Below are 19,594 nucleotides of genomic sequence, written 5' to 3' on the forward strand. Positions count from 1 at the left end.
TTATTTATTTGGGGGTTGAAAAGCCATAGTTAATATTTGAATGTATCTTATGGTGATAGTACGTAACTTTCTGGAGATGGAAAGTCAAGTGAATTCCAAAAAGTTAAACTAGTACTTTGGAACATTCTCCATATTCATAAGTAGGTTTTATTCCATACTGTGAAATATTCTAACCAAAGGAACAAGAGGCTCTATCCCACACGCTCACTCATTCACTCACTTTTTTTAGTTTTTTTTGTTTTTGGCTTTTGGCTTTTGGCAATAAGTTATATACTATGGCTTTGATGGATTCTTTTATCAGTGAGGGAGGATGGGATAGGCTGGGTCACACACCTTCTTTCTGCAAGAAAAAATAAGGTAGGGTACATAATAATAATAATTTCTGATGTACTCTTGAACAGCCCTGCAGCCTTTTACTGCGTAGATTAAAAATATTTCCATCCAAGTGAAGAAAGACTCCCACTTCATCTCCTATATATATATATATATATATATTTATATATTTATTTATTTATCAATGTAACTGCAGATTGGAAAAGGACATGGTTCCTGCTAAGTGGACATGTACGACAAGAGCGGTGGTTGTGGCTTTAATTAGTACAGCCTGTATTAGTGAACATGCACTTCTTTACAGGCTATGCTAATCTATGCCAGAACCAGCAAAACCCTGAGTCTGCAGACCTGCTGTAGGAGGGAAACAAACATTTAGAACTGTATTGATGAATGAGAGCAGAGGTAATGGGTGGAAGTATGTAGTGAATGGCATCTTTTCATGTCCTTCAATAATACTCTATGTTATAATTTAAACACTTATAGATCAAAGTACCTTGAGAGACCCTGTTGCTCGCACCTGCTTGTATTCATGGTCTTGCTTTGTCCATTGTTCCACAGTATGGCCTTAAACATATTTCCACATGGACAAGTGGGTGAAACCACAAGGCCAATTTACCGGTCAGATCTGTGGAGAAGTGACACCACTCACAGCATGCATTTGTTTGTAGATGTCCAGTGTTGTCTGAAACATGACCAGCAGCTTGAGTTTGGTGCCCCAAGCCTACCCCAGTCCCCCAGGTGAGACCGCACGTGTCAGACCCCTGTCGTTGGATGATCAGGTTGCTGTGGAAGAATGGAGCCAGTCTGATCAGAGAGGGAACATGAGTTATCTGAACCACACTACAGCACCTGCCCCCCAAGACTTTGACCCACTAGGTGGGCACACAATCTGGCAGGTAGAGCACCAATGTCTTCTGCTTTTTTAATTATAACACAAATTTTAATTATATTGGAGACAAAATTCACAAAATATAATGAATATCAACATAAAAGATTCATAGTTTTCTAAATTACTGTGATTTTGAATGTAAAGCTTTGATAGAGGTGACTGTTCTAAAGAGCTGAGACTTTTAACAGCCTTCCCTGTACTTCCTTATCTTTTTATCTGTATGATCTGGAAGCCTCAGTGCTGACTTCAAACTCTCTCTTGACTGTGCATGCAGGTTATAATAATAGTCTTCCTGACTGGCTCGCTGTCCCTTGTCACCGTGGTTGGTAATATTCTTGTTCTGGTCTCATTCAAAATCAACAAAGCTCTGAAAACTGTGAACAACTACTACCTCCTGAGTCTGGCCTTTGCAGACCTGACCATCGGCACCCTCTCTATGAACTTGTACACCACCTACATCATCATGGATCAGTGGGCTCTGGGTCCTCTTGTGTGCGATGTGTGGCTTGCCATTGACTATGTGGCGAGTAACGCATCTGTTATGAACCTGCTGGTCATCAGCTTCGACAGGTGAGAGACTCACAATGCTGTCTCTTTTCTCAACTGTACATTCTGGTTCAAATCAGTACAATTATGTTCAAATGAAAATGAATTCTTAGTTTGTTCACTTCTTGACACACTGCAGCCAGCTCTGATATTGCTTTGTGTGTGTGTGTTTAGATACTTCTCTGTGACTCGACCTTTGACCTACATGGCCAAGCGCACCACAAAGCGGGCGATGGTGATGATTTGCCTGGCCTGGTCCGTCTCCTTGGTGCTCTGGGCTCCAGCCATCTTGTTTTGGCAGTACATTGTGGGAGAGCGAACAGTGCAGCCCAAAGAGTGCTACATACAGTTCCTCTCAGAGCCCATCATCACCTTCTGCACAGCCATTGCTGCCTTCTACCTCCCCGTGTGCATCATGAGTGTTCTCTTCTGGAGAATTTACCAGGAAACAGAGAAGAGGGCCAAAGATGTGCAGAGTCTTAAGGGCTCTGGGTCTGCTCCGAGACCCCCACAAACAGAGAAGGCCGTGCTGCGCCAGATGAGCTCCCAGAGCTGCAGCAGTGTAGAGCTGAACCAGAGCCAGGAGGAGTCCAGACAGGGCCACCCCAGAAGCAGTGGCCACGCACTGAGGGCTTCCTGTTGCCCTGTCTTTCCCAAAAGGTCCCCCCATGCTCTGAGAGCAGTCGAGCACAGCAGCTCTGACACTGTCAACAGAGTGTCCACAGGGAGAGACACCCCCCGGCCTCCAGCAGCCCAACCAGGTCAGGACACCACATTCTGTTCACTGCCACAAAAGAGATTCAGAAAGTTTAAACAATGATAGTTATATTTGTTATTATAGGTTTACTCATACGAATTATCACCTTTCTAGACAAAACCAGGAGCCTGGAGAAACAGCCCTCTTCAGGGATCCAGAGTGTGCAGGCCCCCTCCATCAGCATAAAGGAAGCAGCAGTAGCCAAACGTTTGGCATCCAAAGCCAAGAGTGAGATCAACAAGCGAAAAAACGAGAAGAAGGCCAATGAGAAGAAGGCAGCTCGGACTCTCAGCGCCATCCTCCTGGCGTTTGTGACCACATGGCTGCCATACAACATCATGGTGCTGGTGAACACCTTCTGCCAGGACTGTATCCCTGACAGTCTGTGGGCCCTGGGCTACTGGCTCTGCTACGTCAACAGCACCATCAACCCCATGTGCTACGCTCTCTGCAACAAAACCTTCAGGGACACTTTCAGGGACATTTTGCTGTGTCAATGGAGTCAGCGCAAGAAGGCCAGAGCAGCAGTCTTCCGCAGATAAAAGCCACTGTGAAAATTTAGACTGTGTTCTAATAATGCTGTTTTGAGCAATTAGCTGAAAGAGAGCATTAATTTGTCAGGGTCACATGAACTTTATGTTTGTCTGGGCAGAAATTAATTTCCAATTTGAGTTCAGAGGTGTTGCGTTCCACCAGACTAGATAACTGCTCAGGGCCCCTCTGTTTTACCATTAGGAGCCCTCAGAGAACAGACTCTCCTTTGGCCAATTATACAGCTTCAATATAGTAGGAATTTTCATTGACTAAGCAGTAACTATTGACTACAACAAAGGAGTAATGATACTAAAGTAGCTTATAATTATTAAAGGGTTTCTATTGTAAATGGTGTTTGGAATTAACACCAGTCTTGATATTAACTTACTACTAAAACAGAATAATTTAATTCTTAATCAATACGGAAAAGTGGTGTAATGTGACTGTTGTACTTAAAGTTATACTTTTGAAATGCTACATTACCTGACATTACAGCAGGGCATTCTCTGTTATGGGCCCAAACCAGTACCTGGCTACAGCTAACAGAAAGTCATTTTTATTTTCACCATAAAAACAAATGTGTGGGGCTGTGTGGATATACATTGTCTGAATGTTGTTTTTTTTTAATTATTATTATTTTTTATGGTACATAGTGGACTAGTTTCTTCAGTCATAACTTAACACTTCAATATGGTACAAGCCTGTTTGTTGTTGCTGTGAGACTTTGTTAAACCATAATTTCATACTACACATGAGATGTTTTATTTAAATTATTTACATTTTGCTACATATAACATGCATGTTCTGAGGCCCAAGAGTTCTTACAGCACTGCGTAAACAGCCTCTAAATTGTAAATTACTCCATGATCCTTTTCTGTCAATTCCCAGCACACAGTGCTTTTATAATAAAGATTTGGGTAAAAAAAAATGTGTTAGACTATCAATTCTGTATAAATATATATATAAATATATAAATATATATGTGTGTATATATATATATATATAAATATATATGTGTGTATATATATATATATATATATATATATATATATATATATATATATATATATATATATATATATATATATATATATATGTGTGTGTGTGTGTGTGTGTATGTATATATATATATATATATATATATATATATATATATATATATATATATATATATATATATATATATATATATGGGGATGAAGACTAGCGTCTTAGAGTCAGTGTAGTGTACTGTTAACGGTATTTCATGAAAGCAACGTCAGTGAGCGCACACATCTACATTATTTTAATTATTTTACATTGAAAGACGCAGTCCCGTTCCATGTCACACGAGGGCGCTGCGAGCCGCGTGGATGAGGGTTGCTCTTTGTTCCGCATCTGTAGCATGTGCATGAGCGGGCACCTTTGTTGTCCGGTCAGTGATGATAAAATAACATGAACAAGTTGTGGTGATTTTGCATGTACTCTGGGTTGGTCCTCTGATTGTGTGTCCTGATACTTTAAGAATGGGCTCTCAGTGCACTCTGGGTAATGTATGCTCTTGTGTGAGTATGATGGGAAATGTAGTAGAAGCTGACTGCAGTGTGTCTGTGAGCTTCCCCCACCCAGACCCCTGTGTTTCCTCCAGCAGCATCTCCTCCCATCACAGGCCTTTGTGCTCCTTAGCGGCTGTACCAGTCACAGAGACCCCCAGCCCTGTCCCCAGAGCAGGCAGTGGGGGTGGGGAGGTAGAAGGGGCTGAAGACAGCAGTGTCTGCATCAGTGAGAGCATCACAACCTCACAGCCTCGTCACCGGAACACAGCAGACGTAACCACAGCCTAGCATCACAGCCTGAGCTGCAGTGCTTCAGAGGCTGCACTGTGGTGGAGGGGACAGCCATGGCCTGAGCCACCAGTCTTTATTTGCCTCACAACGTCAGCATGGGAAACCAGGAGGCAAAACAGCGCAGAGCTAATGGAAGTTGCCCTTCTTTGGACGATGGAACCAAGGATTTATCAGGAGAGCGCAAAGGAGGAAAGAAGAACCATGGTAAACAGGGAGGAGGGGGCCCACATGGCACTGCCAACAAGAGGAAAAACAAATCTGAGTCCAAGTCTGTGTTCTCCATCCGTAAGAAGAGAGGCCAGCTCAAAGGCAAAGGCTGTTCGTCTGTGAATGGCTCCAAGGAAGATGTGTTGGCAACTCCACAGCACAGCCAGGACCCCACCAAGACCCCAGACCTGTCCGCTGATGAGCTGGGGCAGTCTGACAATGAGGGTCTTGCCCAAGAGACCCATGGAAAGCCAAACCAGGAGGAGGCAGGTCACAAGGGGGGCAGCTCAGGCTCCGACACCGACATCTACAGCTTTCACTCGGCCGCTGACCACCAGGACCTGCTCGCAGACATCCAGCTCACCATCCGCCTCCAGCACCAGCAGCATGGGGGAGTCCGGAGCAGTGCTCACACCCCCACTGACCCAGACACTGAGCGAGGCATAGGAGTGGGCATCGGAGGGCAGAGCAATGGAGGTGTCTACCTCACACCTCCTGAAGCTGTGGACTTGACCCCAGAGCTGGAATTGGGCTCTGATGCACTGTCCTTTCTGGACACTGGGGTGGGACACCCCCCTGAGGAGACTGTAGAGACCCTGCTGCCCTGTCAGGAGAAACTCTCCCCCATTTTACACCCGGACTTGGCACGGACTGAGGACGAGTGTGCGGACACAGAAGCCCCTGTTTGTGCTGCACCCGATCTGTCCCTTCACACCACTGTTACCATGACAACATGTGGAGGGTCCATAGGCAGCCCTGTCACTATGACAACCGCTGGCTTCACGTTTGTCAGTGCTGATGAAGCAGCTCCGGAGGAACACGTGGGGCAACTTGAAGAGTGGGGTGCTCCTGTGGTAACGATGTGTATCAGTCAGGACGGTCCCCTGGAAGAACTCAGCTCAGGGGCTAAAGGTCATGTGGGGTCAGGGATGAGCGCTGAGTCTTTGGACGACAGTGTTACTACAGAATCTGAACACAACCTCTCTGTGACCGACCACACAGCCACCTCCACTCCACAGCACCGCAGGAGCCCTGTGACCCCACACGAGAGCCCCTCTTTGGCCAAGAGAGGCCTCAGGCCCAGCCAACCCCCCAGTCCTGTAGTGAAACCCTATCCAGCCATCATCCCTTCATACATCAAGACCACCACAAGACAGCTCAGCTCCCCAGGACACTCCCCCTGTCACAGCCCACTGTCCCCCCGACGAGACACCCATATGCTGCACAGGTATATTTATTATTTACCGCCACACTATTCATTTTACTATTTCTATCTGTTAACCTTCCATCCACTCTTTGCTTGTTGCAGGACACTAGTAGAAAGCCGCAGACTGCACAGACACCGCTCTCGCAGCAGTGGGAGGCCCCTGAGCCGGTCTGCAGACTGGACAGAGGAGCTGAGGGTGTCCCGTGAGCACGATGAAGTCTCTGGAGTTTCCAGAGACTTTCTTGAGGCCCACAGGGGTGGCAGCCAGCCTCTCTGCCCCACGCGGAGGTCCTCCTGTCAGAGCAGCATCTGCATGTACCCAGATGTTTTCACAGGTGAGAGGAATGTCCTTCAGCATGATGCTTCACTGCAGCTTTGTCAGAACATACCCTAATATGTCTTATGTTAACCAAATGTAATTTATTCCTTTATTTGTTTGTTTCTTTACTTATAATTAATATACATGGTCCAACTGAGATCATGTTCAAATAGTTATTTTAAAAATTAGAATAGCATTATTGAATTAAGTAAAAATTATGTTTTGTATATTTTGTAAATTTTGTATATCATATTTGTCCTATATACTGCTACACTAAAGCAATGACAGAATAGTTACGGGGTAATCCTCATACTGAGTGTGCCGCAGGTCCACACTTCTCTAATCAGGACTGTAAGAGAGCTATTAAACTGATTTGGGTTTGATGCTGTGTGTGTGCAGGGAGGACTCTCTTGGAGAAGCTCTTCCATCAGCAGCAGCAGGAGCAGCCCGAGGAGGCTGAGCAGCTCTGCTCCAAAATCCTGGCCATGGGACTGCTGCAGCCCTTCACTGACTGCTTCAGAGAACCTCTGGGGGACAGCATGGGCCAGCTGCCCACAGCAGCCAAGTTCCACGTAGGTGACAGTGCTCGTTACATCGTCAAACATCAATCTTTACTTCTTCTCTCTAATGAGACATTATAATGAAATTGTTACATATTGTAAAATGTAGATCTTTACAACAGAGTAAGAACATGATAACGAAGTGCAATTATATGTAATTACATAGAAATTACATACAAATAATTATATAGAAATTAAATTAATAATGAAAACAGAACATATCTGTGTTTATAAGTCACAATTCACCCCAACTCTAGCACCAAACCAAATAAAACTATCATCCAGAAATTTGGTAATAGTATTTTTGTGAAAACACTTATCAAACTGTTTCTAAGTCCATTCCATTTAGTTTCTCTGTGCCCACAGCATGACCAGCTGTACACTTGGGCAGCAGTGAGCCAGCCTCCACTCTCTCTGGAGGCTCTGGAGATGAAGGGCCATCTCCGAGCAGCATTCAGCCCAGTGCGACCAGGGGACAGCAGGAGGCCGAGCACCGCCACAGAGGCTGGTATGAGCTCTTCAATACCGTATATTACACAGCAGCCATACGATGATGTTTCCAAAGATGTTATGGTTAAGGTTGAGGTACCTTAACCTTAGTAGATATGTTGTTAACTCCAAATTGACAATAGTATTAATGTGCAGAGGTGTATGTACACTGTCATGATGTTTGTTACACTTTTCCTAGCCAGGGTGAGTTAATTATTAATTTAATATTGAAAAAAATTACATAGGATAAAATCAGATATATTGCTTTAAGTGTTTATGGTACATGTTCATTTTATAAACCTGTTTATAACACACTGCAGGCCTCTCAGTGACAGTGCAGATTCAAAACCCTCTGCTTTATATTTTTTTACAGAGCACTCATCCAGTTCAACTCAACAGGAGAGCCAAGAATGTCAGGTCAGTCCTACATTTGAAACAAGATTTTCAAAGGTGCAGTTACCTAATTTACCAGTGTCTTTGAGGATTGAGTAGTTCAGCAAAGTTCTTTCTGAAATCCTTTCTTTTAGGAGGAACATGCCCTGAAGGCAGCAAACCTGAAAGAGAAACATGTGAATGTGATTCAACAACTGGAGCAAACCATAGAGGACCTCCGCACTAAGATTGCTGAGCTGGAGCGACAGCCCCCCCTGCTGGACACTAAAGTTATCACTGTGGAGCGGGAGTGTGGGGGGTGTGAGCCAGCCCTCATGCCTCTGTGTGATGCCCACCTACAAACCAGCCCGTGCTGCCTTCAGGTGAAATCAGTGCAGACATCTCCAATAGATGAGAAATTCAGCTTCAAAGTACCTTCCTGTAACACAACTGCAGTCAGTGGTCTCCTACAGCAACCTGCCGGGACAGGTGCACCCGTCTGCTCCTGTCAGATGCAGCCGCCTCCTCCGCTAGGACTTTCAGATGCCGCTTCCACTCCACCAACCACACTCTCTGGTCTCGCTCCTCCTCCTCCTCCACCCCTACCGCCCCCACTCCCTGGGACTGCTCCTCTACCCCCTCCACCTCCTCCACTACCTGGAGCTGCTGTGCCTCCCCCTCCTCCCCCTCTACCTGGGGCTCCTCCCCCTCCTCCTCCACTTCCAGGGGCAGCTCCTCCTCCCCCTCCACCTCCACTTCCAGGTGCTGCTCCTCCACCGCCTCCTCCACCTCTACCTGGTACTGCTCCTCCTCCTCCCCCTCCTCCCCCTCTCCCTGGGGCTGCTCCTCCGCCTCCTCCCCCTCTCCCGGGTGGCGTTCTTCCAGGTGCAGTGTGCATACCCCCTCCTCTCCCCCCAGTTTTCGGCTCTCTTCCTCCTCCTCTGCCTTTGGGACTATACTCTTTGGGTCTGACCCAAGAAAAGCCTCCTCGAAAAGCAGTAGTGGAGCCCCCCAAACCAATGAAGCCCTTATACTGGACCAGGATTCAGCTGCACACCAAAAAGTATGCAATCTTTTAAATAATGCATGTGCATGCAATGCATCCATAGGAAAAAATTGCTTTTGCCCGCATCTGGTAGAATGACTTCACAAGATGGAAGAAGGTTGTGTTAAAGAAAATCTAAAGCAAGAAAACCGGTATGACGTGTAGATAATAGAGATTTTTGGAGAATAGAGCAAGCAGATATCCAAAACAATGACTCATGGATTAAATGCATTAAAAGTAAGGCTAAGCATTAAATTCTACTTTTGGTGGGTTCTTGTGTATTTGCATCCCATTTGCATTCAAATGGTAGACTATACTTCTCTACTTTGCCTAAATCTCTAGGCATTCTATAGACCAGGCAAAGTTGAGAATAATACCTGGTTGCTTCAATCATTCTAACTTCTAAGTTCTATATAGTGAATTTATTTAGCAAGGTACAAAAATGTGAAAATAAAAGCCTCAATGAAGTTTGATGAGAGTAGTGGGGTTTTATGTCTGGAGCCATACATTGCAGATTCAGTAAAGTTACTTCTTCCTAGGGAAGTCTCCACGTCATCAGTGTGGGAAACCATCGAAGAGCCTGAAGTCGACTTTGAGGAATTTGTGGAATTGTTCTCCAAGACTGCGGTGAAGGTGAAGAAACAGCCTCTCTCTGATACCATCACCAAGTCCAAGGCTAAGCAGGTCAGTTTTCCAGGATTGTTATTTTTTCTAAAAGGAGATGTGTGGTTGTAAGCGTTGTGGGCCTATTTCAGTTTGAGAGTCTATGTGAAATGATCATGCTGCTAGAATGTGTAATGCACAAAATTATACATACTTTGTCCTGTCAGATCTGTGTGTTCCAAAATAATTACATAGAGGTTTGAGGGGCTCAGACAGTTTACTAAATGTCTCTTCCCACTCTTCACTACCACACTTTCAGACCTAAAAAAACAAAACAAAAAAAGGATGTAGCCTGCCTTTTACTTGTGATATACATAAGATTCAGACAGTGAAACTGTACAATTGTGTACAGTTTCACACTAAATAAAGGTTAGATTTTACATTTCATATATTTTTTGAGAACATGCCAATATTTCATGCAGTTTTCATGCAATTTTTTTAGGTTGTAAAACTTCTTAACAACAAGCGCTCTCAGGCAGTAGGAATCTTCATGTCGTCACTGCACCTGGATATGAAGGACATTCAGCACGGTCAGTTTGTAAATACTCCATACATATATAATGTACTAAAATAAAGTTCATGCGAAAAGCTCTGTTTGTCACTCATGTGCTTCACTTTGCTCCAACCAGCCGTGCTCAACCTGGACTACACTGTGGTTGACTTGGAGACACTGCAGGCTCTCTATGAGAATGTGAGCTACTGAAATGTATTTCATTTTTTTGGTATTTGGTAATGAGCCTTAATAAAACATTAACATTATTAAGAAAGATTCAGGCTTAGAAACCACGTTATTCATACCTTATCGCTAAATGCTAACCATAACCCCTTAATTAAGTAGTTTCTAAGCCTGAATCATTCTTTATAAACTATTTGTTCATTATGAAGTCTTTGTTAATGCATTATAAGGGTAATTAAGGTGTATTTATTATAAAGTGGTACCCAGTTTTTCAATGGTATGATGACAAGCTCCTTGTGTATTTTTGCTCTGACAGAGGGCACAGCAAGAAGAGCTGGACAAGATTCAAAAACATGTGAAGACTGCCAAAGACAAGGACAGCACCAAGCCCCTGGATAAACCTGAGCAGTGAGTAATTCACCTGCTGCTCAAAAACTGTCCCACTCACACTGGGGTAGGGCTGTTACCTCTGCACCTCTGCCTCACAGCATGAAGGTAATGAGTTCAATTCCCAGTTAGTGTGAGTTTGGAGTTTGGATACTCTCAATCCTACCCTGGTGTTCCTACATACCACTGAAAAATATACGCTGGGCCCTAGGGTTGTCAAAAAATGTATACCCAGAAACTAATCAATACTGAAACAAATATCCATATCAATACAAAAGTTACATACAAAAGACAAAACTGGACATTTCCCGAATAGATCTATAATCATTGTGACCTTTCTGAATTATTACTATTAGAAAGAAAGTACTACTGATATTTTGTGTTGACAATTACATTTAATTGTCCAAAGCATTGTGTTTTTATATCATTGTGGCATCAAAATTGGTAGTATCAGGTCTTTTGTAAATACAGTGTGAAATTTTAGTATTATTGCCCTAATGCGCCAGGGCTGGACTGTATATAGGAGAATGTAACTCAGTGAATCTTTTTTGATTAACTGTGCCCTTGGTAACATTTCTGGTGGAGGGTCTGCCACTTGTCTCTATGGAGATGTTATTGCTTTGGAATGTTCCATGGTGTCATTAAACCTAAACCGTGGCAACAGGCATGGGATGACTGTCCCGCTTACAATAAGAATACATGTTTACATCTCAAGGCATTTTTATAATAATTAAAACTGCAATTAAATAAATATAAATGCAAACTAGATCGATGTAATGACATACTGTGTAACATTTCAGGGTCCAGTAGAAAAATTACATTGTACACCTTAGATGCATTAATACTAATACACATTCCCATAACTTCTATTGCTCACTCACACACATACAACTTGAAACTATATACCACTTTTACAGGTTTTTGTTTGAGCTCTCCCTTATACCAAACTTCTCCGGGCGAGTCTTCTGTATCCTGTTTCAGAGCAGTTTCAATGAATGCATGAGTTCAATAATGAGGAAGCTGGAGGTACTGCAGAGAATGTGCACGGTAATATTTATATTATTTATATGTGTTGTACAAAAGTACAAAACTCTATAACCACTGAACTGTGCTGTAGGCTCTGAAGGACAGCGAGACCGTAAAGCAGGTCTTGGGGCTAGTTTTGGTTTTTGGGAACTTTATGAATGGTGGAAATCGAACTCGAGGCCAGGCGGATGGTTTCACACTTGATATTCTTCCCAAACTAAAAGATGTTAAGAGCAGTGTGAGTACAGCGTATCATGAATTTCTTTATAATATATGCAAAACGTCTTAATCAAACACTGTGTTTTGGTTCCAGGATGGGAGCAAGAGCCTGTTGTCCTACATCGTAAGATACTTCCTCCAACACTTCACTGAGGTATGTCCATGATCTGTCCCTCTTTATGTGTGTGTGAGTCTTGTCTTGACTCATTTATAATATACCCAGTTAAAGAGTGTGTACCTGTAAATTATTCTTGTTAAAGTAAATGCTCTTTACATCATGCATTGTATGGTAAAAGCTGCTAAATAAGAAAAAAGAGACCTTAAAATAGAATCTATTCATTTTACATTGCACGTAATAACTACAGAGGGGCACATACAGAAAACAGGTTCACCTTTTTCACCCAATCAGGCATAGGATTACTAAGAAACACAGGAAACCAACTGCCTGACACTGTACCAGACAAATTCATTCTCTGTCATGGTGCATTTTCAAGAGGAACACTGTATCAGACAGTTGTTTGTGTGTCAAGTGGACAGGGCTCAAAGTTCAAACAAAATATGTTCTTAACTCCGATGTCATTTATTCATATGGTTTCAAAAAAGAAAGAGAGAAATATGAGTCATTATTCATAACAGTGTGGTTTAACACTGTGGTTTCTGTCTGGTCTTGTGTATGGCAGGACGCTGGCCGAGAAACCTGTCTCTTTCCTCTCCCAGAGCCTCATGAGCTCTTCCAGGCTTCACAGATGAAGTTTGAAGATTTTCAAAAAGACCTGCTGCGACTTCGCAAGGATCTGAGAGGTACTACTCACTCCCTGTGCTTTTCTACAAACTGATTTCATGAACAGATTTAAACTTGTGACCTGTGTGTTGTGTCAGCGTGCACAACAGAGGTGGAAAAGGTTTGCAGCGTGTCTGAAGAGGAGCATCTACAGCCATTCAAAGATAAGATGGAGGAGTTCCTTTCGCAGGGTAAGTTCTGCTATATTTTAATTTAGAGTTTAATGTTAAACAATAACTTTAAGCCTATTTTCTTTTCAGCTAAAAATGAATTGGAAACCCTTGACTCTCAGCTCAGCAGCACACACACTCTGTAAGTCTTTTGTGCACATTACAAACAAATCTATACTAGATCTAGATAAATAAATAAATCTTTACTAGCCCAAATTTGTGTTCTCAGCTTCCTGGAGCTCACTGTCTTCTTCTCGGTGAAGGCCAAAGCTGGAGAGAAGGAGGTGTCCCTGCAGACCTTCTTCAGCGTGTGGCATGAGTTCTCCTCTGACCTCAAAGACCAGTGGAAGAGGGAGAACAGAGCCATCCTAAAAGAGAGGTGTCACTACAGCATCCTTTGAGAGCACGGTCCTAACTACAGACTCCACACTAAGCTCTGTGTCTGTTTCAGGCTCAAGGCAGCAGAGGAGAGTTTTCGACAAGTTAAAGAGAAGGCATCGTACAGCGTCAAACCCAAGCAGTCATCTGGCATTGTATGTTTAATTGTGACTACTCCAGTGGCTTTCTGCTCCCACAGGAAATACATACCACTTATAATAACAATGTTATATCTCCTCACAGAAAGCTAAACTGGGAATGAAAATCTGACATGAAGGGACCATAACGGACACTGGAAAAGAATAAATGAGAGAGTTCATCACAGGCATTACACACATATTATACGTGTCTGGGGCCAGGACACCTGTCTGCTCATGATCTGAAAGTAGGATGCTGATTTGCCTTTATTTTTATTTTTGAATGGATGTAATACCATACAAATGTCTTAGTGCCTGCAACCACACTATGCTACACTACATATAATGTTCTAAAAAAGCACACATGGCTCTTAAAAAAAGAAATAATGACAATAACTTTCAATTAAACAATTCTGTTTACTGAAACACTGTAATATCGCCAGCCAGCCCTTCCTGCTTTCTTTTTCAAAGCACATGAGTCTGATTTTCCAGTGAACTTCTCGTCTTAAATTAAATTAAGTATTTTTCATCACCTCTTTTTTTATTATGGAGACCTAATCAGAGGACCACGTTGATGAAATAGTGGCTCATAGGCAACCCCTTCCATTCAATTTATTCAGCAGGGACAGTGCATGTTAATGAACATACATGAGGGCATCACATTAATGTAAACACGCCGGATTATGTCCCTCAGACTCATATAAAAACAGTTACAGTCCATTATACTCTACTACTACTACCGCATCTTCACAATACACACTTTATTAAAGTTTCACACATTCACAAGTGGATCAATCAAGAAACACTAACTATTACAAAAACCACCCACTAGATGTACAACTTTTTCACACACACCGATGCAAATGTGAAAGATGTCAGGTGGAACCAAAAGCGCTATTATAGTTCTGCCCTAAACACCATAGGGAAGTGACAGAAACATGCCCATATCGACTAAAGCTGTAGTTTGATCCAGTACTCTCCAAAAAAAAAAAAGAAAAAAGAAAGAATAATAATAATTTCAGCTATCACTTTCACTTTTGAGAATAAATTACGTAAATTCATAATGTGACTGGAAATTTAAGGTTCAGTCACAAAAACTGTCTGTTACCAAAAGAATATTCATACACATTTTAAAGTGATTTACCAGCAACACTTGCAGTGCCATGAATGACACATAGAAATTTTGTTCATAGTGCACTACTGAAACAGAGTCTAAAGCCAGCCATCAGCAACCACATGAAAAACTTCTCTCATTCATGAATGTATGTTTTCAGTATTCAGTGCTTTAGACCTTGTTTCCTGAATGTCATTAGATGTGTCCAGGTACAACAGAGGGAGAAATATGGAAGAATGGTGCTCAGCTGGGTTTTACCGTGTAAATATGAATCTGTGCAAATGTATTGTATATAGCAGACCTCATCAATGTAAAGTAATAAAATGTCTAAAATGTGTCCTCTGTGCGTGTGTGCCTGCTTTTGCATGCAGATCACCTCACTTCAGCTAGTTCAATCAGACAATTGTAAATAAGCACTAAAGCTTTTACACATAAATTATATATCTTTATGTTTGTAGTTTTTTAGAAAAAAAAATTGCAACTTGTTTTGAGTAATGTCAGTGGACTTTGGTCAATGGGCAGTTTTCTGGGTGATGTCTTCCACAGGTAGAGTAGGCAAAAATTCAAAGTAATCTTCATAAAACTTAAATAGAAGTTCAAAATGCTAGTGTTATTGGGCACATCAATACAATGGCCAAGATAAAAACAGCTCGAGAAAACAGATGGAGAGTATCTTTAATAGCTTCAACCCTTATCAAAAACACCTGGAGTTTTTTATTCAAGTGTTCAGCTCTGGGTTTAAAGTCCACATACCTCGCCCAGCTCGATCACTGATTCGGAGATTCTGTTCTGTGTTCAGCTACTCTCCAGCTTTGTGTGCACACATATTATCATTTGTAATTCACCATTCAACTTGCCAAACATATTTCCATGACAACAGTTCTTGAGTGAACAGTGGGCTTACAATTCACATGCTTTTTACATGATCTATAGAATATTTCACTATTTCACACTTTCTCTCCAAGAGAGAGCTGAACTAAATGCTTATATGAATGCCTGTGATACAAGAGATAATTTTCTACATAGATTGGTCATCATAAAATCTCAAATCTAACCCAAATAGGAGTCTGGTTGTGCTGCAGAGTACTTTAAATTGTAATACAACTCTCTCATTAGCAACTGAAAATGAGAGAAAATTTGAAATACATGGTTTGATATTTCAAAAGATTATCAAAATAAACCAACATGCCACTCTGAACATGTACCACTTTTTTTTCTTTTTTTTTTTTGACCAGTTTGTACCCTCAGTGGGGTTAAGGTTTGGGCTTTGTGGTGGCAAATTTACTGGGAAATATATCAAGTGTATTCTAACTGAACTCCTCCACAACTGTTATAAAAACATAAATTAATTATTTTGGATACAAGTTGTAAATTAAATAAGTAAAGACCTGGTGGCTTCAAGAAGTGTAAGTACTGCTCATAGGTCTCAGCATTCTGTTGTATTTCTGTTAGACTGTTGACCCTTCAAAAGATAATATTTTGTTTTGAACAGAATCCTTTGCCATGGATACTACCTGGACGACCGAGGGATTTTACCAGCATCTTGAATTTTTAAAGATTCTATATTATACATACAGATACTTACATACAGATGCTTGTGAGCAGTGGCGATCCTACACTGATTGGCACCCTGGACGAGACCCCCTCCTGGCATTCCAGACAGAAAAAAGTGAGGACTGGAGGGGGGCAAGATGCCACCAAGGTGGCTGCCTCTTCAGTAATCAGCACTGCTCTGCCCAAACAGTGGAGACAGTAAACAAAGAGCAGGAGGTGGGAGGGGATGAACTGGGTGAGAAATAACATCACACTCAAACCACCTTAAGAATGCTCAATCATGGTTACTGGGATGGGGACCTCTGAAACAACCAGTGGTGGAAGAAGTACTAAATTTTGTTCAGTAAAAGTATCACATGAAAAAAAATCTACTAAATTGCTATCAAAGTACCTGCTTAAAAAATGTACTTAAAGAGTATAAAAGTAAAAGTATTTCACGCAGATTTTGAGATTTAATAAAGCTTCAAATGTAGTGATGACAGAAACAACTGAATTTATTGACTGATTTGATTGATAGCTGTTTTTATTTTTATATTTTAGTTTGCTCAAACTATGAACTTGATTTAAAAAAAAAAAAAAATCCTGCAGTCTTTTCAGCAGGTCTCAAACAATAATGAAAAAGGGCCCGGTCAAGCAGAAGTATACACCAAGGCCAAAAATTCAAGTTAATACAACTGATATAAAAATGTATTCAACAGATAGCATATGTACTCTAGTTTATGAAACTGTTTACCTTTTTTCTGTACCATTTTTGGTTCTAAAGTTACATACGTTTTAAACAGACCATGTATGAAACATGGAACAAAAATTATTTCCCAAATTTCAAAGACCTGCAAATTATGTAAATAAATTGATGTATTTCATCATATCTTGTGTCATTCGATCTTTGAACTGCTGATGAAGGTACATGTCTTAAAAAAAAAGAAGTATTTAAAATGATAAAAATTTGCTTGGAAGGACAGACATATTTTATAGAAATAGTTACCTTTCATTTTGAAGTAATATTAAAGTATTCAAAAGAAAAAAGCTGACAAATTATGCAAAATCATGCACCTTCTACTTGTTTGCACAATTTTCCCTCCGTTACTTTTCCCTCCGTTACCATGACCTTTCTTAATAAAAAATCTCATTACTCAAAAAGTAAGAGGTTTTTCAACCTAATCTTGTACCATATGGTAGAAAACTATATTAAGCAAATATTCAAACCAGTTTGTTAAGGATATGTAAGTGAGAACCGGTAGTCATCGTTGTTTGTATTTATTGCCCAAAAAGTGCTACATATTTCATTCCCTCCGTTACCGACATGAGTTTTTAAATTTGTCAACAACTTGAAAGAATATCGCGGTTTAACTTTACCCTGTTGGAGTGTTAACTCTTTCCTACATTCTGATACCTTACTTATTTCAATAGTCCCTCTAGTTTCTGAATAAGAGCTATTTGAATGTAAAAAAATCTGCCCCTGCTTCCCTCCGTTACCGCTTAACCGGACCCAAAATACTTTTCCTTTTCGGTCTTGTTCAAAAATATAGTGAAATAGAAAGTACAGATACCTGCTCTCAAATGTAACATAGAATTAAAAGTTATCAGCTTTAAACTGTACTTAGATAAAGTACCTAAAATTTTTACTTACTTTTTACAACTTTTACTTATATAGTACTACTTTTACTTTATAACATTCTACCACTGGGAACAGTAGGTGAGTGTGTTTTTGTGTGTGTAGATGTGTGTGTGTGAGTGTGTGCAGGTGTGTGTGCGTGCGTGTATGTGTGTGTGAGAGATATTGTTGGAGGAGTTGGTGGAGCAGATAGACAGCCATAACTATGTCAGTCTACCCCAGGTCAGCTTCTCCTTCTTCTTCTTCTTCTTCTTATTATTAGTAGTAGTAGTATTACTATTAGTATTCACCACCTGTACAGCTATTTAATGTTGTCCATATGCTGAATTGTGCAACTTACATGTTACCACTTATTGTATTGTTTTGGCCTTTTACTTTTGATTCGGAATGCATATTTTTAATTATCCTGCTGTCTTGTATTTTCTGTCACAACTCTGTAATTTCCTCACACTATTCACACTATTTTCTGATCTCTGTTATAATGTTGTTTCCACATCTAAAAAAAAACCTGCAGTTGTGTTTTGTTTCATTCACACATGTTTAACACAGAAACCCTGCAATGTTTAGGCAGTGTTCTTCTCTCAGTCTGAAAATACTCTGTTCCACCTTGTGATGTAATGTGGTAGTACAGGAGGTGCTCCACTGTGTTTAATCTCCATACACCATCATTAGAATCATTTGGATAATCTCAGTCCTGGAATTTCTAGTAACTACTGAATGTAAGGTAAAGGGTAGTTGAATCTGAAATCTACCGCTTCATAACATCACATGGTGAAACAGAGCATTTTGAGCTTTGAAGATGTGGACAGACTAATACACAAGGATTACTTAAACATGTGTGAATGAAACAAAATACAATTCCAGGTATGTTTTTGCTGATAACAACATTATAGCATGGCTTTAAGCTCACAAGAATTAATTTTGATAATATAGGACCTTTAAAATTAAAACCATCTGCCAAGACATCACAGTACCATCAATCTTCTGACAAAGGCTGGAGGCAACCAAAATGTAGCATCTAGTAAATAAACAGGTTCTAGTAATGTTTTTGAACAGTTCTACCAAATTTTACCATATTAAGTCCACAGTGGTTGAGTGGATAGCACTCTCGCTTCACAGCAAGAAGGTTCTTGGTTTGATCCTGGGGCACCTGGTCCTTTCTGTTTGGAATTTGCATGTTCTCATGTCTCAGGCTTCATGTGGAATGTTACCCAGTATTAAACTTTCCAATCTTCCATTTATTCACCCATTGATGCATTTTGAAAGCATGTTTACTCTGACAGGGCTCACTTCTCAACAGATCTGACCTGTAAATTGGCCTGGTGACCTGCTTATCTCCATGTTGAAAGTACATACAGTGTTCCAGGTTAACATCTTGAGATATTGCCAGAAAATGTACATAGTACGACTTTGAGTGAGGTGGTAAAAGTTAGTTCTTGTAAGAAAATTGTGATGGGTATGTATATGTGTTTTTCTGTAAATGAAGGGCATGTGCAAAACATCCATCCATGCATTTTCTTCTGCTTATCTGGGGCCGGGTCAGGGAGGCAGCAGTCACACTTCCTCCAACTCTTCTGGGGGGACCCCAAGCTGTTCCCAGACAGCCAAGAGACATAGTGCCTCCATCGTGTCCTGGGTCTTCCCCAGGGTCCCAGGACATGCTGGAAGGACTATGTGCAATCCCATGAATGGGATAGCTTATACAAAGATTAATGCAGCGCTACTGTTCATGTGGGAGACTCCATGAGGATTTCCATGCTTCACATGGAATGTAGTTCCACGCTATTAAT

The 19,594-nt window shown here is 41.2% G+C and overlaps 2 protein-coding genes across 2 annotated transcripts; both read left to right on the top strand.

Annotated features, from left to right (window-relative positions):
* The first annotated feature begins 1,022 nt into the window (after window positions 1-1,022).
* Window positions 1,023-3,067, top strand: chrm3b (cholinergic receptor, muscarinic 3b). Its single transcript, XM_020918367.1, has 4 exons — window positions 1,023-1,229; window positions 1,497-1,792; window positions 1,943-2,529; window positions 2,640-3,067. The coding sequence occupies exons 1-4, from the start codon at window positions 1,023-1,025 to the stop codon at window positions 3,065-3,067; spliced, it is 1,518 nt and encodes a 505-aa protein (XP_020774026.1).
* A 1,913-nt stretch (window positions 3,068-4,980) lies between these two features.
* fmn2b (formin 2b) lies at window positions 4,981-13,654 on the top strand. Its single transcript, XM_055150558.1, has 18 exons — window positions 4,981-6,320; window positions 6,402-6,634; window positions 7,018-7,190; window positions 7,545-7,763; window positions 8,195-9,102; window positions 9,624-9,768; window positions 10,190-10,277; window positions 10,377-10,438; window positions 10,740-10,831; window positions 11,728-11,857; window positions 11,928-12,074; window positions 12,150-12,209; window positions 12,736-12,856; window positions 12,935-13,027; window positions 13,097-13,148; window positions 13,236-13,385; window positions 13,458-13,539; window positions 13,628-13,654. Exons 1-18 carry the CDS (start codon window positions 4,981-4,983, stop codon window positions 13,652-13,654), a joined length of 4,122 nt encoding a protein of 1,373 aa, XP_055006533.1.
* Window positions 13,655-19,594: the final 5,940 nt, after the last annotated feature.

Source organism: Boleophthalmus pectinirostris, unplaced genomic scaffold (genome assembly GCF_026225935.1).
Source record: "Boleophthalmus pectinirostris isolate CB_2022bp ecotype Guang Dong unplaced genomic scaffold, ASM2622593v1 HiC_scaffold_14, whole genome shotgun sequence".
Taxonomy (NCBI): Eukaryota; Metazoa; Chordata; class Actinopteri; order Gobiiformes; family Gobiidae; genus Boleophthalmus; species Boleophthalmus pectinirostris.